Genomic DNA, 13588 nt, shown 5'->3' with positions numbered 1-13588 from the left:
AGTTGAACCCCTAGGAGTTGCTCAGAGCATGAGCACTGGCAGAGTACCTATTTGTAAGCTTTATAACGAGGACTAGGAAACTCTCCAACAGACCCTGCTCTAAGTTAATGTTATTGATAAAAATCTCAACAACTGCAGCATAATCTCTGTCTCATGTCGTAACCATCGGAAGGAACAACCAACAAGCAAATACAAAATTTTGAAATAGGAATCGTTCAATCGTTTGTAAGTAGGAATTTTACTAACGAACTTAATATATTTTGAAATTTACAAGGCTGTATCATGTACGACAAGGTTGTTAAATACGTATTAGGAGGGAATACGTATTGGAATACGAATACGTATTAATCCTCGAAAATTGACGTATTACGAAAAGGTGTGTCGTGCGCGCAAAAAATTGTTTGCTTATTTGATTATCCATGAAATTTGATTACAAATTTAAGTTATCATGTATAACTGCACTCGCCACTCCTTTAAATTTAATGCATGATCAATGATGAGGGTGGCGCACAGCTGTAATGTTTAATTTTGACAAATCAGCGTATTATGGCGTATTCGTGAACGTATTTAACAATCCATAGAAATTACCGTATTACGGTTCTGTACAACACCTCGGAATCCTACTTCTTTCTTCAGGTTCATCATAGTATCCCGTATAACTATAATAAACTATTGTTAATTTTACAACTAGCCAGGTCATTTTGTAGCTTCATAATATAAAGAACGTATTTTAATTCTAAATAAAAAGGCATGCCTATTATATTGATTTTTGCTAGTGTCTGGAATGTTCCAGCACTACTGTCACTACATTTGACCAAAACTCATAATCATGGGTAGAGTGGACCGCTGCCAGTGTCTCTCTTTTCCAAACAAAAGGAAATGATATTAATTTGAACCGTCTGCAAATGCAAATTGATATCGAGAATGAAATCGGTCGCTCGCTTTTCCCATTCAATAAGCTTTATAACAATTCGTAAGCCGTGAATAAATGGGAAAAGCGAGCGACCGATTTCATTGTTATTTTTAATTTTATTTAGCATGCCACTACAGTGGCGTAACGAAAGGCCCTGCTGACCCCGCTGTGCAGGGGGGCGCCGTCTTAGGGGGGCGCCAAATCGTCGTTTGAATGTGGGACAATTTCGAAAACTTAACTAAAGTACTAGCAAAACTGCGCGTTTTGCTCTAGATACACACTTTTTTAGAGATTTTACCGGCGTATTCTCTAAAATCACCTAATTTGTTCAATTTTAGGGAGGGGCACCAAAAGGGGAGGGGGCGCCAACAGGGGGGCGCTTTTTTCGGCAGGGGGGCGCCAACAGGCAACGTTACGCCACTGTGCCACTACCTGGGGACCCCAGGCTATTATATCCACCAGCGTGCGCTTTTTCGCATAGCGGGCTCTCACCAGCCCGCTGTCAAAGGGCCCGATATCTCTACAGCCCGCTCATGATATAGCCCGCTAACAAGTGACATTTAATTTGACCAGTAGCAATATAGCCCGGAGTTCTCTAAAATATTTTCAGTTTCTGTATCGTCTCCATGTGAAATTCCTTATTACACTGACTATATATACATTTTATTTTTGTGTCCGGTAGGGCTGCTCATGCAGCTCGTGAGCAGATGACATGATACTTTGATTTATATCAACGTTATTATAACACACTACATAATACACATCAGCACTATAATCCCCCTATATTATTGATATTCATCGTCACTGACATTACATTCATTATTCCCACGGCCCAGGAATACAGTGCATCTCCAGCCCCTATATACGACACAGCCCTTTATGATTGGCTTACATTGAACACGTAACGTGTTACCATGGTTACAACAATTAGTGGCGACCTTTTCTAGAGTTGACTTTTATACAAGCTCCATTGTTTATTTATAAAATTATATATTAACTGTAATACGCCCGCTGGTGGATATAATCCACATCACCTCGACCCGCGGGCGGAAAAATCGTATAGCACTCGGGCCCGATGGGCCCTCCGTGCTATACGAAAATATGTCCTCCTCGGGCTAGCGCCCTCGGGGACATATGAAATATTGCACGCGCGTGCGCGTGCAATATTTTGTTCCGCCCGCGAGTCTCCGGTGATATGTATATATATTACTTCTATGTGCTGTGCATTCCAGTTTAGGTATCGCGCCGTCTCGATATTAAGCTTGTCATCAGCCACGGACAGATCAATCTTCTGAACAAACTCATCTGAGCTGTAATATTCCCTTACAGCGCACGTTCTAATAAGTATTGAATTTGAAATACCCTCACGAATGCCACCTCACCGATATCAGATATTGATATCCCGACCCGCTCAAAGTCCCAGATCACTGATCGTAATACTAAATCATAAATAGTTTCTGTTCGTTGTGAAGGTTGTTGAAATTTTCCACACTAACTGTAAAACTTTATTTTGACATTAATTCGACGCTATTACGTCAGTGATATTTAACTGAATCAAAATGGATGATATCAAAATGGTAATTTACTTCGATTATGCAATTAATTCAAATCTTTAGTTTCTCAAAATTGCATGCATTAATTATATTTATGTAATTGGTAATGTGGCAACTGGTGGTGAAGTTGAAAATATAAAAATTAGATATTTTAATAAGTATACTGTATACGTTATAATGAAACGTCTAAACATTTTATAAGCCCGCAAAAGTTGACTGCTACCCTGATCCTGGTCTCTTTCAGTTTCCGTCAGCTGCCTTAAATCCCGTGTAATCATTGTTTAAACTGGGATTTCGTGTTCGAATCTTGATAAGAACACGTCAGGGGTTGGTTGTTAGTGTTACTTGTTGATTACGAAATCAAAATTTTCTTTTTTCATAAAATAATAACAATTTGACATAATTTTAATTCAAATTCCACTCAATTTCACTCTGATAGTGATAAAATTTAGAAATTGATCGGATATCCGACTATAATAGTAAGTAGTTTAAAAGTTGTTTGGCCGGATATCAATCAGAAATTTCATTAATTTCCAGGACTTAGACTGTCTTAGACTTCTGTAACAATGCTCTATTGAAAGGTGAGAAACCAGACTAATGGTCAACTGCCAACATTACACCAATTCCAAAGAAGGGCGACCTTAACGAACCAATGATCTATCGGGGAATAAGCTTGTCATCCCTAGTTGCTGCCAGCTGTTCTGACATTCATAGACTTTAAGAAGGCTTTCGACAGTGTACATCGTGGGAAAATGTTCAAGATTCTAGAAGCTTACGGCATTCCAGTCAAGATCGTACAGCTTATACGGCTTATGTACGAGAAGACAATGGCCAAAGTCCTAACTCCAGACGGGGAAACGGAATTGTTTGAGATACTCGCAGGTGTGTTACAGGGTGATACCTTAACACCTTACCTCTTTGCAATAGTTATCGACTACTGTATATATGAGGCAAGCCATAGGTGATGATGCGGAGCGACTTGGACTCACTCTCGAAAGAAAAAGCAGAAGAGTGGGGCCCAAGATCATCACCGATGTGGACTTTGCAGATGATATAGCACTTATATCTGAGGACATGGACAAGGCTAACGAGTTCCTGCTCAGAGTAGAATCGGCGGCAGCAAGCGTGGGACTACACATAAACGAAGGCAAGACCAAGGTCATGACACTGAATATGGAGGATCGATCTAGCGACCTACAAAGTCGAGCCGGGGATCCCATAGAAAATGTGGATGATTTCATCTACTTAGGCTCCATGATTGAGAGCACAGATAGAGAGATAAGGGATAAAAAGGGAAAAGCTTGGGGTGCCCTACATAGACTGAAGAATATCTGGAAATCCAAACCCGCAAAGAGCCTAAAAATTAGATTGTTCATAGCGGCTTGTGAATCAGTACTGCTCTACGGATCAGAAACCTGGACACTGACAAAGGCTCAAGAGAAAAGTTTGGACGGGACATACACAAAGATGCTGCGTATGGTGCTGGGTATCTCATGGAAGGACAAGGTCAGCAATATAACTTTGTATGGTATCCTACCAAGGCTGTCAAACAAGTTACGAAGCAGGAGATTAAAAATTGCGGAACACTGCATCCGACATCCTGACCTTCTTGCCAGTGACTTAGTCTTATGGGAACCTACGCACGGTAGAGCACAGCAAGGCCGACCAAGACAAAGCTACTTGTCTAATGTCTATGTTACTGAAGGAAGTTCGGACAAAATCTAAAGAGGAACTGCGAACCCTGATGCGGGACAGGGATATATGGAGGAAATTATCTGGCGTAGATCGGACTTAGTTCTGACATAGTAGTAGTAGGTACAGACACAGTATGCCATCTACAAAGCAACAACTCTCAAATATAAAACGCGGCGGAGGTATAAGACCCAACGTAGGGGTACTGACTTATGGCCCACCCTGTGGCAGTAGTTACAGAAATTAGAATGTTCAACGATTCAACTTTCTTGTGATTTCTTACAACATTGTTTATATTTCCTTTATTCCTCTACTACTTATAGTAGATTATATTAGATGTATTGTTCTTGTCTAGGGTTCTCCAGGTACCATGTTTCCTTCCTGTAAGTCTACTTATTGCCACTTTCGAGAATAAACCCCTTTTTGGCTAAAGGTTTCTGATTAATATTGGCAAAAAGGAGCTCATTGAGGGTGCAATTTAATTTAATTGTGCAAAACGACCGGTCAAATTATTATATATGGCCGGTCAAATTATCACACATGGCAGACGAATGAGAGTTTTAATTGTTCTGACCATCGCGAATCGAGATATTTCAATTTTCCAAAACTTGAAATATCTTAACGGGTGATGTACTCTAGTAGCAGTGTGTAGTTGAGTGTGCACTTCGATGTCCACGATTTCTGACAACACAGGGTTGTTTGTTAGGTCATCCTAAACCAAAATCGTTTAGGTGCGCAATTTGTATCGCTAGAGACAACCCTACAGGGCAAATTTTCTAAATTACCCTCAGTCGCATATACGGGATTTTCGTATTTCGGCTCCTGAAGGTCATAGAAACTTCATTTTTAGCTTAAAATTACCGCAAAGGCCACATTTATATACAACTTATTAATCAATGTATGGTCTAAAATTGTTTGTTTCCGATATATCTGCAAAAAACTAATTTTAAGCTCAGGCGTACGCACAAATTTCATCAAATTTGTATCTCAGCTTTTGAAAGTCTTAGAGACTCAAACTTTGGCTTAAAATGACCGCAATGCACATGTTTATATTGACACTATAAAGGTCATAAAGGCCCAAGATGCTTACTTTTGGAAAAAATCCAGAAAAACTTATCTTCACTGGGGCGAGTGAAAAAAATCTACTCTAGAAGCTAATTGAAATCGAGTATGCAGTTTGGTGTCTACAACTTTTCTAGAAACCATGTCCTTTGTAAGGTCAATCTGGATCAGAATTGATAAGGTACGCAATTTCTATCAGTAGTTCCAACCCTAGGGGGGGAAATTTCTAAATTACCCTCAGGCGCAAATATATAACTTTTGTATCTCGGCTTCTGAACGTTGTAGGGGCCTCTCTTTTAGCTCAAACTAACTGCAAAGGCCACATTTACATACAAGCTATAAAGCAACATAGGGTTTATAGTGCTTAGTTTTGGAGATATTCATTAAAAACTGTTTTAACTTTTGTGCATCCTAAAATAGTAACATCAAACATGTACTTAATTTTGGTATCCCGGGCTAAAAAAGTCTTACAGACACTTTACTTGCAGCACAGCAAAAGTTCAGCATGAACACATTCAGATAATATTTATGCAACACAATTCAGTTTCAGAAGAGGAAACCTGCTATTTCTAGCAAATTCTGAATGCTACTTTCTGCTCTATCTAGCTTCCACCAACACCCACTAATTGTTGTTGAGCTACCACTAGCACCAGCAAATTCTAATTTCTAGCCCTATCCAGCACAATTAGACTACCTTATGATATATCCAGATAGCACAAGCACCCTCAAATTCTAGCTGGAGCCTGGAGGTAGCCTAAATTAGATAAAAACAGATAGAATTTGAGAGTGCTCAACCAACTGAATAAGGATGGATGTAGCCCGAAGTAGCTAGAAGAAGCTAAAATTTGTGGGTACCGTTTGCTAGTGTTACCTGGATAGAGCAGAAAGCAGTCTCAGGTTGCTGGAATTAGTGCTAGAATTTGCAGGTTCTGGTGATAGCTGAACAGAGTAGGAGTAAGTCTGAGGTTGCTGGATAGGGCTAGAATTTGCAGGTGCTAACAGTAGCATAGCAACAATTATTGGATATTGGTGGAAGCTAGATAGAGCAGGAAGTAGCATTCAGAGATTGCTACAAAGAGCTAGAGTGGAGATAGCAGAATTGAAGGAAACTAGAAGTAGATTCTACTACATGAGGTTGGATTGGAGTTGATTAGCTATAATAGCCAAACAGTACTGGAGAGAGCCCAACTTATGTTAAGGGGGCCGGGGGGGGTCTTCATCAAAATTCTCTCGAAATCGACTTTATAGTTGTTTCTGATAGAGGGGAGTGATATCTTTCAGCTGCTTTTGGTCCCATGGAAAAAAATTGTTCCTAGCCGAAATTATCGCTGGTCAAAGGTCAGCGCTTATGTGTAATTGTATTGCGTGAGCGATTTTCAATTGCGCGTTCTGAAAATCGAGTCTAAAAATCTATCTTCTCCTACATTTTTTGAGCAATCACCCTCAAACTTTCAGGATATGTTCTTAGGATCAGTAAGAAGAGAACTCTAGAGCCAGAATTTTGAGATAGGCATTTAAAGATTTTTAAATCGATTTTGAAATTCTTGGACCTTAATTTTGACCTTTGACCAGCGATAATTTCGGCTAGGAACAATTTTATTCCATGGGACCAAAAGCAGCTGATAGATATCACTCCCCTCTATCAGAAACAACTATAAAGTTGATTTCGAGAGAATTTTGATGAAGACCCGGCCCCCTTAACTTTAAGACCGGGATCCGGGCTTAATCCCGATCCCTAATCCCGGTCCCGGTCTTAATACCGGTCCCGGCACTTATTCCCAGTCCCAGTCCCGGCCAAAAAAGTGGTCCCGGTCGAGCCTTGGCTTTAACGAGATGTAAGCAACAAAAGAAATCGTCAGATGTATAAATTTGGGGATAAGATAAGATATCTGGAAGGAGCTTCTGAAACTGAATTGTGTTGCTTCATAAATATTATCTGAATGAGTGAATGTGTTCATGCTGAACAGTTTGCTGTGCTGCAAGTAAAGTGTTTGTAAGACTTTTTTCGCCCCGATACCAAAATTAAGTACATGTTTGATGTTACTATTTTAGGATGCACGAAAGTTAAAACAGTTTTTAATGAATATCTCCAAAACTAAGCACTATAATAAACCCTATGTTGCTTTATAGGTGGCCTTTGCAGTTAGTTTGAGCTAAAAGAGAGGCCCCTAAAACGTTCAGAAGCCGAGATACAGAAGTTATATATTTGCGCCTGAGGGTAATTTAGAAATTTCCCCCCTAGGGTTGGAACTACTGATACAAATTGCGTACCTTATCAATTCTGATCCAGAATGACCTTACAAAGGACCTAGTTTCTAGATAAGTTGTAGACACCAAACTGCATACTCGATTTCAATTAGCTTCTAGAGTAGATTTTTTTCACTCGCCCCAGTGAAAATCAGTTTTTCTGGATTTTTTTCCAAAAGTAAGCATCTTGGGCCTTTATGACCTTTATAGTGTCAATGTAAACATGTGCATTGCGGTCATTTTAAGCCAAAGTTTGAGTCTCTAAGACTTTCAGAAGCTGAGATACAAATTTGATGAAATTTGTGCGTACGCCTGAGCTTAAAATTAGTTTTTTGCAGATATCTCGGAAACAAACAATTTTAGATCATACATTGATTAATAAGTTGTATATAAATGTGGCCTATGCGGTAATTTTAAGCTAAAATTGAAGTTTCTATGACCTTCAGGAGCCGAAATACGAAAATCCCGTATATGCGACTGAGGGTAATTTAGAAAATTTGCCCTGTAGGGTTGTCTCTAGCGATACAAATTGCGCACCTAAACGATTTTGGTTTAGGATGACCTAACAAACAACCCTATGTTGTCAGAAATCGTGGACATCGAAGTGCACACTCAACTACACACTGCTACTAGAGTAATGCTCGTAAAATATTTGTTTCAAATATTAGACCGTCGACGAATCCAACTCGGCGCGCGTCTTGGTTGGTTATAAACCTACAAGAAATATCTCGATTTGGCCGGTATGTTACAGTTAACCCAATTTCTTGTTCCAATTCCTGTAGTGAGTCCCCAGGCCCTCGAGCATGCCTATATCAAAGTGAATTTTAATTCTTTGCGATCACAGCACATCCCAGCACATGCCAGCACATCAATATTTGGTTAAAATGCAAAAATTGATAACTTTGCAGATTTGTGTAACGGGGAACAGTATCCTTAAAGTTAAAGAGGACTCATACTTTGGCCAGACAGATACACCCATGCACATACGTATGAATGGCCATAGGGACAAATTTATCATTAATGAGAGACTTAAATTTGAGCAATCGGCCCTTTCTTGTTTCTATGCACTGTTTTTTAAAACAAAAAAATGACTTTAACATTAAGATTTTTAAATTATGGATTGTGAGGAAAATGGCCCTCTTAGATTTAGATAGAGAAGATGAAAAGTTCATATTTACATTCCGTACCAAAATTTTTAAATAAAATTGTAGTTACTAAATAATTTGCTTTTATTAATATTATTTTTCTTCCTAGTCGACCCGGGTAGGTCTAGATACTACGTCTGCAGCTCTTACACTGCCCTCTTTTGTTTGTCTTCCGCCTTCGACCTTTTCTCTTAGGTTGCTCTGCTTGTGATATTTATAATAATGTTAAATTTTCTATCATTTGTAAGAATTACTGTTGTTTCTAACCATTTTTCTTTTTTTGTAGGCTAGAGATGGCTTTTATTTACGAAGATATTACCTACTTGATGCCGTTTCATTGCTTATCCAATTTAACAACTTTAAGATTGATAACTTTAAGATTGATAACTGATCAATTTAAAACAAATTTCTTGCATAATCCGAAAAAACAGAAATGTCAAATCATGGTTCTACGTCTTACTCTTAGGGCTTTACCATTACGAATATTTTCTGGGAATTAATTTGTCAAAAGCATTTCTGTGCAGGAATATGTGTTCAATAGTCTCATGAACCACTCTGCATGAAAGAGTTACTTCTAGATTGATGGGCACAACCAGCAAGAGCATATTTTCTCCAGGCGCTTAAAGTTAATAACGAATTACTTTGTGTCAAAATAGACCGAAAGTTTTGGTTCAGGGCATGTTATACAGCAAGTAATCCACCGAAAGAGTGGAAACACCGCAGACTAAATCTGAGTATATAACCCTGAGGGATGGCTGACAACTGAACCCAATTGAACATAATCCCCACTTACCAATCAGCTTAATTGGTTAGGGTTAGAGTTAGGGTTAGGGTTAGGGTCAGGGTCAGGGTCAGGGTTAGGGTTAGAGTTAGGGTTAATCAGAATCTAAATGTCTTAATTGGGTTCAGTTGTCCGGTAGCGGTACTAAGTACTCTCTTTATGAAATTGAATACGTATGATTTGATCATGAGCCGCTGTAATCCAGTGTCGTCAATACTTAGATCCGCAAAGTCAAGACTTAGCCTAATGTTTCAGCCAGTCAGCCAGATATCTGAGCAGTTAAAACTCGTGACTTGTCGATAATCTAACAAAAATAATGTAATAAAAGTAAATCGCCCCCTAATGACCAGTCTCTTTAACAGCACCAATAGTAAGTACACTAGCATTGCAGTACATTTGAGTGTCGTTCAGAATTAACTTTAACAGCTTCTGTGATAACTTTGTAATTGTAATGATCGTAGAGAATCCACTAACTATGTCAGTTCAAGAAAATGTTGGTCAGACCATTTGTAATGGTGCTCTCCCGAATAATGAGGTTCGCGTCTTCTTTTTTATCATTAAAACTGATCCGCAGCTTGATCAGTACTGACTACTGATATATACTGCAGATTCAAATAATTAGTCAACTATTATAGACGCATACTTTATGTTTTTTAATAATAATCCCGGAGAGATTTGTGTTTCATTGTCACGTGGTGTCCATCTGAACCACTTCCTTTTTAATTTTTTAGATATAACAATATCAACCACTTTAACCAGATTTCACTCCTAACTCGTGACCTATTTAACCTGGAGACTGGGGCTTAGTGTTCAGGATGAAGATATGGCGGAATGACAGGTTAACCGTGTTCCAGTAAATACCATTAATCATTATGGGTAAGGAAATTTGGTGGTGGCGCACATAAGAAACCGCAACTTGCACTTGTTGAATTTTTCTTCTCTTTCAGGAGCTCCCTAAAAGAGAATGGAAACTTGGTAGTTTTAAGGAGTTCACAAATCAGGCGGGACTGAGAGCGCTGTTTGCTGAATTTCTTGGAATCTTCATGCTCGTACTTTTCGCTACAGGTGCTATGTTATATAGGTGTTATACAGGTGTTATACAGGTGCTATGTTACTGCTGAATTATATTTATAAATCGTAACCATAGCATCATTGACACATTCAGTGCAACCATGAACCACTGTTGTTCTAATTCTATATCTACTTCTAGACTTCATGTTTCAAATGAAGCCTTGGACCGTGATATAGCTAGAGTTTATAAATACTTCCAAATTATAATAACTATTTTATAATTAACTTACGGTATCACCCTTCAGGTGGAATAAACCCCAGGATCATAGCGAGATTAGATGACAGCGGAACCACGGATCTTTTCAACTTTTCCACATCCTTCGGAGTTGGGATGAGTGAGTAAATGTAACAGGACAGACGCTCGGTTATAATTGGTAGTTCTAATTGTGTCAAAATGGTCATGTTTAAAAATCTTTCTTCCATTGCTACAGACTACTTATTTTCGTCAATATTAAGGATTATGATGATACTATGATAATAACTGTTACCCCCTCCCCTAGCTGTGTGTTTGATGATCTACCTATGTGAGGACGTGTCAGGAGGTCATGTGAACCCCTCCATCACTCTGATGTTCTTCCTGGATACTCAGATCTCCTTCGTCAGAATGATTTGTTACATTTTCGTGCAGTTCTGTGGTGGTTTCACTGCAGCAGGTATGAAACTCTGCTGTTTGGGCATACTTTAATGAGGCAATTTATTTTATTATTAAATCATATTAGAAGACTTGAGATGCCATGGTATGTGCAACCACTGCTTGATTTCAGGTTTGCTGTGGGGAATTGGTGATTTTGAGGGTCTTCCAGATTTCGCACCTCCAACATTCGAAGATTTTAATGTTATCAGAGTGAGTACTCTTTATCACCGTGATTATTGTTGTGCAATAGACTAACTGAAATCTGGATCATGGAAATCAGACGATCTTTGTTAACTGGCGCAGGTGATAGTGTTACCATGGGAACTCCACATTGCAGGTAATAGTGTTCATGGTGGCTGGAAGCTGGATGATGATACTGGTCACTCTGGCAGCAATTGACGCTAGAAGAGGTCATGCCGATTGTTTCCTGCAACCCTTCGCTATCGGAATGAGTATTCATATTGCTCTTCTCTTCATGGTAATTAATAAACTTAACTCGCTCTCAGTATATACAATAGAAAATAAGCTGGACTTTAAAAAAATACATAACTTAAGGTTCTAGGCTTCAAATTTCCATGCTGTATGATAGACAGTAACAAGAATTCCGCAGACCGATTTGAATAAAGCTTAGCAGAACCTTGATTGCTAACTGTTTACAATATCAAACTTTACCTCCCATCAGGGACCCTATGTCGTGACTGGTCTTAATCCAATAGTGATTTGCTGGTATATAGTCTGCGGAGCTTGGACTCACCATCTATGGGTAAAAATACACTTCCATAAATCATTCGCAATTCGTTTCCAGATTTTGGGCCCGGTAGTGTAGCTCTTTGCTCATTGGATCTATGCTTTATGTTTCAGGAATCCACCATATTTTATCTTCTATTGATTACTACGACACCACATAACAACACTCTACCTCTCAGGCCTTCGGACTTCTTCCGTTTTTGGGGACGGCTACCGCGGTCGCTGTATACAACGGAATCCTGCGTCCTTACAAGGCGTGAGATACTTCTGACTCTTTAATTCGAGTGGTTCTAAATTGACACACGCTGTAACCCATTTTGATCGCGCGCGAAGCCGGCGTGCACGAGAGGTATACAACGTGTAGCAATTTCTAAATTGTTCCATGTTTTATCTGATGCGGATTTCAGGTCATTTAAAACGAGGAGACGAAGAATTTTTGAATTCATATTTCAAACAGATTTAAAAATGAAGAAACACTCATGACAAACAAAAACCTAGAAGAATGGACAATCAATCCAATTAAAAACCAAGCACGTTTTACTGGAACGTATTTTGACTGCATGTATTCTTTGTTCCAATTTTTAATGCGAACTCTGGGCCCAAGTATGATATCTGTGTTAAATAAAAAACTTTGAGTTACGTTATACCCCCATTAATCTTATGGGTATGATATCAATATAATACTAATATTATCTGCTTTGAACTATGTGTATTCACACTTCGATACAATTTTAATTTTAAATGTTAGAATTTATATTATTTACCGATATCTGTTGTTCGTATTTATTAGTTTCGTAGACCTGTAATCTGGTAACCATATAACAATAAATTATGATGTTGATTTGAAGAAATTTAGTTTCAAGAGTATTCACCCGGGAGGGGAGCTTTGTACAAATAAAACGGCGAAATTCAACAAACTTTAAGTTTCATGCAATTAATACCGAACGCAACCATCAGTGTTAGCTAGTGTTAACTAAAATAACTTACTATTACTAAATCCATATTTTCCTTACAAGCTCCTTTATAAAATTTAGTTTAGTTTAGTTAAATCAACTAAATTAAATCAAAATCAAAATCAAAACGAAACGAAACGAAATGAAACGAAAAACAAAATACAACATCACAATGCTAGCAAGCATGACCGTGCCTCTTATATTCACAATACTATTTACCCCCTTTACTATTTACCCCCCCCCCCCCCTTTACTATTTACCCCCTTTATTATTTACCCCCTTTACTATTTACCCCCTTTACTTTTATACCCCCTTTACTATTATACCCCTTATTGTTTTTCAGGCATTAAGACTCATCGAAAGTAGTTCAGCAGGTATATTTAAGTTCAAAACATTCGAATTCAATGTTAAAGATGACAGGAATAAGAAATAGTTATGTGGAGGTTTTTAAGAAATTTGCGCAAAATACGCGCCGCGCCACCATGTTATACGAGATTCGGTACCAAACGGTAAAAAACCCAAAATCACCATATTCAGGTGCATTAAAAACCATGTTAAAATTGAGTTAGCGAGATCTGAAACTTTGCAGGGCGTCTAGACGTTGACCAAATCGACTGTAAAAAAATTTCGTGTTTCAGGAGTATCGGAAAGTGGGTTTTCTGGAACCCCTGTTTAACAACAGATTGTCGTGAAGTATATGTATACCTTATCGGACCTTATTTGGACGGACATTAAATGAACGGACATAATTATGAACGGACATTAATATGAACGCTAGAAGGCATTCAAA

The 13588-nt window shown here is 38.5% G+C and overlaps 1 protein-coding gene across 1 annotated transcript; it reads left to right on the top strand.

Annotated features, from left to right (window-relative positions):
• Positions 1-9808: 9808 nt before the first annotated feature.
• LOC134823074 (uncharacterized) lies at positions 9809-12689 on the top strand. The gene is made up of 8 exons (XM_063834427.1): positions 9809-9928; positions 10341-10458; positions 10710-10799; positions 10965-11117; positions 11229-11308; positions 11436-11576; positions 11781-11861; positions 12025-12689. The coding sequence occupies exons 1-8, from the start codon at positions 9845-9847 to the stop codon at positions 12103-12105; spliced, it is 828 nt and encodes a 275-aa protein (XP_063690497.1). The 5' UTR covers positions 9809-9844; the 3' UTR covers positions 12106-12689.
• The last annotated feature ends 899 nt before the right edge of the window (positions 12690-13588 follow it).

Source organism: Bolinopsis microptera, chromosome 1, assembly GCF_026151205.1.
Source record: "Bolinopsis microptera isolate Bmic1 chromosome 1, MBARI_Bmic_1.0, whole genome shotgun sequence".
Lineage (NCBI taxonomy): Eukaryota > Metazoa > Ctenophora > Tentaculata > Lobata > Bolinopsidae > Bolinopsis > Bolinopsis microptera.
Note: the sequence above shows the minus strand (reverse complement) of the source record. Positions and strands in the feature narration are given on the sequence as shown.